This window comes from Dreissena polymorpha, chromosome 13, assembly GCF_020536995.1.
Source record: "Dreissena polymorpha isolate Duluth1 chromosome 13, UMN_Dpol_1.0, whole genome shotgun sequence".
Lineage (NCBI taxonomy): Eukaryota > Metazoa > Mollusca > Bivalvia > Myida > Dreissenidae > Dreissena > Dreissena polymorpha.
This window is the reverse complement of record NC_068367.1, coordinates 13,915,527-13,919,875: the sequence shown is the minus strand read 5'-3', so window position 1 is coordinate 13,919,875 and position 4,349 is coordinate 13,915,527. Positions and strand designations below refer to the sequence as shown.

Below are 4,349 nucleotides of genomic sequence, written 5' to 3'. Positions count from 1 at the left end.
CAAATGCTACAGTTGTTCCTTAATCGTGAACAACACCCAATAAACTCAAGCTAGTAATCGATTTTCGTTTTGGAAGCGATGTTCAATACACGCTCATTCTGTCAGACTGCAAGATCAACCGACAGTCATTCTATTGGATGAATCACCCGTCATGTGCATGACGTCATATAGTTCCCGGATACTGTATGCCTGTATAAGGAAATAAATTGATCGACCGCCGCGGAGAAATTCCAATAGAAGTATTTACATAGAAGTAGACGACCATTGCTTGTGGAACTAGTTTGCTTCAAAATTAACTATTCAATACAATCAATTTAGTATAATTTATACTATAATAAATAAACCTATGAGAACAAAGTGCCATTTTGAAGTTCGATTGTGTTATTATTATATAAGTGTTGAAAAGTGGATTTCGCGACAGTTTTTCTCCGGTATTTATATTCTCTGCTAGAGATCAATAATGTTCATGAAGAACACACTTAAAATGATGGACACGTAAATGCGTACTGGAATCGAATAGTTGCAGTCAGTTTGCGGATCCTAGAAAGTTAAACTACTGGTAAAGCTTTAGCTTCACCATGGGTACGGTTTTGTCGTTTTCACCGCGGCCCCGGAAGCCTCTTTATGAGGAAATAAACTTGAACAATTTCAATTACGAATTATTAAACAACAACAACCACTCTAAAGTAGGAGTGTGGGACTCCAAAGACAAGCGAGTGAAACAGCACTCGATTTTCCTCAGCGGACTAAGCTGGAAGAAATTCACCGTAAATGGCAACAAAAAGAAAGACAAGAACATCTTTAACCGACACTCCACTGTCGGGATACTCACGGGAAAGGTTGACAATAATTGTAACATTGAAAACATTAACATCAACAAGAACGTTCAGAAATCTGCGTCTTGCTACAACCTTAAGGCTCCGGAAGCACCACTTCAAAACCACGTCGAAAACAACAATAATATAAAGAGCAAAAATGATGTAAACCTGAAAAACAACATTAACAACAATCATAAAATCACCGGCGACCAGAAACCTGAAGCTGAACTGGTTCAAAAGGTCAACAAAGGCACGAGTCCCCGGAAGACCGTCATCCAAGCGTCTACATCCGAGTTGTTGAAGTGTTTGGGGGAGTTTCTGTACCGTCGATGTAAGAAGATGCGCCATTTCGAGGGCATGGACGCAATTGTGTGGCTCCGGACCGTTGACCGATCGCTGCTCCTGCAAGGTTGGCAAGACGTCGCTTTTATCAACCCGGCCAATGTCGTGTTCGTCTTTATGCTCGTACGCGATATGGTTACACCGGAAATGAGTGACGAACTCGAGCTGCAAGCGATCGTCTTGACCTGCCTGTACCTTTCGTACAGCTACATGGGAAACGAAATTAGCTACCCGCTGAAACCGTTTCTAGTTGAAGATGATAGAGACAAATTTTGGGACCGGTGTTTACTGATTATTAACGCACACAGCTCTAGCATGTTGAAGATCAATAGCGATCCGAGCTTTTTCACCGAAGTATTTACAGAACTGAAGCGGTACTCACCGCTAATATCTTAATGCAGACCGGGACATACATCTTTGACTAGTTGATATTAGAGAGGTGTGTGTTTAATCTAACTAGTTCAGGCTTTTGACGACCAGAGCATGTTTTTGAAGTGATAATGCGCATTTTATTTGAATTCACATTGTCGGCTTTTGCGGACACGAAAATTGCGCGGACTCATTGGCATTAAAGACAGGTTGCGGACATTACCGCTTTATTTTATAAAATGAAAGAGCGCATCCTGTTTTGCATGAACTTATAATAACTGGATAGGAGGTTTTGACCAATATCCACATGCGCTGGTAAGAATATTTAACTTTGTCAGTTTACAAGGCGAACGACATTCATGATCAAAGACAAATAATTTCGAAAATTATTACTCGTTTTGAGCACAGTTCAATACAAGTATCGTCACCACCGACATTCCCCGGGGATCATGGAAAGGCCACGTGATGTACGTTTAAACGGTATCCATTCCGGTTCAATGATATTCATGCCATCATGTATATTTTATCAAAATACATAAGATGTGACATTATTATTAACTTCAATTTAGTGCAAATAATACAATGCCAGTAAAAACAATACTTTAACTTGAAGAAAACAATTATTCAATGTCATAATGGATTGTACGGTACCAAAGGATCCGCGAAGTTATGGGGAAGTAACCGTAGAGCGGAAAACTATTGATTTTCGACGCTCACACAATCATATTCGTTTGGCTCCATTAAATAACGTAAAATGCAAAAACTACAACGTAACCGCGTTCAGGCTCTCGATGTATTGTACTTGTGTCAGCCATTTTGTTGTCGCTACCAGTTTAGGCTTGTTAGGTGTTTGTAAAAAAAAATGATTAGTTTTGCAATCTCTTTCCAGAGTTGAGGATCGTAGCAGTTATGTTTAATGTATCGATGCATCAATCGATAACTCTGGAATGAATCTGCGATCATTTAGAAGTAGTGTTAAATAACACACATGGGTGCAGATATATTGATTATACATTGTATTTTGTGATAGCTTTGAAATCATGCTTTTTTTGTTGTTGATGTTCAATATAATTGTTGATATTTGATAAATTGTGCAATAGACATCCAAACACGATTGATGTGTAAACTCCGATTTGTAGTATTTATAAATTTATAAATGTTAATAAAGTGATGAATACGAAACAGATTGAGCACAGACGAACATACGTTTATTGCATACATGTATACAAAAACGGGTGCGAACCGCGTCATGCGAAAATGGGTCTTATAACATATTCGGCCGGCGGAGCTTCACACCAGCCTGCGCAGATTGCCTGAATGCGCGAGCAGGTCTTGAGATATGCTTGTCGCAATTATTTTTCGCATGATGGTCTAATGTGAAGATTGTAGAGGTTTTCTGTTAAAATTGACCTTTCTAATTTTCACTAGCAGCCATGTGAATGTATAAGTGGATGCGATGTGCAAAATAAATGCTGTAATAATACGGCCATGAAGAGCCAGGCTTTCCAACTAGTAAGTAAGATAAAAAAGGATGGGAATACTTGTCCTCGATTACTTAAGCGTTTTTTTTATATTAATATATACAAATAAGTGTTTAACATAAATGTTAACAATCCACATTTATAATTTCATGATTATATGACACATAATTGTCATAAATTATGCCATTTGTCAATGGAAAATTAATACTTGACACTGTTTACAGTATGAAATTAAGATCATAACTAAATATTATTCTCTTTACGGCATACTTGAGAATCGTCGAGATATCGGGACCGAGTCGTTCTGCCATCAATATCCTCATTTAGGTTCTGGAAACATTTGGGTCGCGTTCTGAGAAAACTGGGCATAATGCATGTGCGTACAGTGTCGTCCCAGATAAGCCTGTGCAGTCCGCACAGGCTAATCATGAACGACACTTTCCGCTTTCATGGTATTTTTTAATTTCAAAGAAGTTGCTCCTCACCGAAAATCAAGTTTAGGCGGAAAGTGTCGACCCTGATTAGCCTGTGCGGACTGCACATGCTAATCTGGGACGACACTTTACCCACATGCATTTTGCCCAATTTCCACAGAACAAGACACATTTAGTTCCAAATATTTCATCAAAGCAAGCAACGATCTATTTCAAAATATGACATATATTATAATTATGCAATCCGTTTGTTGTGGGTCAGTATTTTATTTGTGTTTGTTTTTAAATACGACCAATAAGTACGGATATAAAACAATCAAGGAATCAATAAATAAGTATCACTACGGAACGTACTGTTCATTTGGCATTTGCTTTTTCGCAGTCATGCTTAAAAGTTGTTTATCTGTTAAATCTATATATCGGACTTTTTATACTGAACTTTGTTCTTTTACATTCTGTTCATATAACAAAAGGAAATATGTGTTTGTTTTTCAGGCATTTAATACGGATATCCATTGTGTATTTAAAATGCACGACTTTACAATAAAAAGCATTAATAATGTGTATCGCCTTCTCCATTTTTGTAGACAAAACTGCTTTGACAAAAAAATTGACAAGCATTATTTTTAAACAGAACCAAGTTTAATTGCTTGTGTTAATTTCGCCATAAGGGTTGGTGAATTTTTTTTTTAAACCATTATTATCTTTATTGTATTATATTATAATTATTTAAGCATATCGCCACAGTATTAATTACATAATATTCAAATTAAATATAAAACTAACCAGTTTTGATTTTAGAAACTGTAATTTAATGTAATAAAAAATACGCGGTAGTTCAATATTTGAAATATTCATAAGTACAAAGAAAACGATACAACCATTCCATGCTATTCATTTATGGT

The 4,349-nt window shown here is 36.8% G+C and overlaps 1 protein-coding gene across 1 annotated transcript; it reads left to right on the top strand.

Annotated features, from left to right (window-relative positions):
* The first annotated feature begins 268 nt into the window (after window positions 1-268).
* Window positions 269-3,896, top strand: LOC127855843 (cyclin-dependent kinase 5 activator 1-like). Its single transcript, XM_052391728.1, has one exon. The coding sequence runs from the start codon at window positions 579-581 to the stop codon at window positions 1,554-1,556; it is 978 nt and encodes a 325-aa protein (XP_052247688.1). The 5' UTR covers window positions 269-578; the 3' UTR covers window positions 1,557-3,896.
* The last annotated feature ends 453 nt before the right edge of the window (window positions 3,897-4,349 follow it).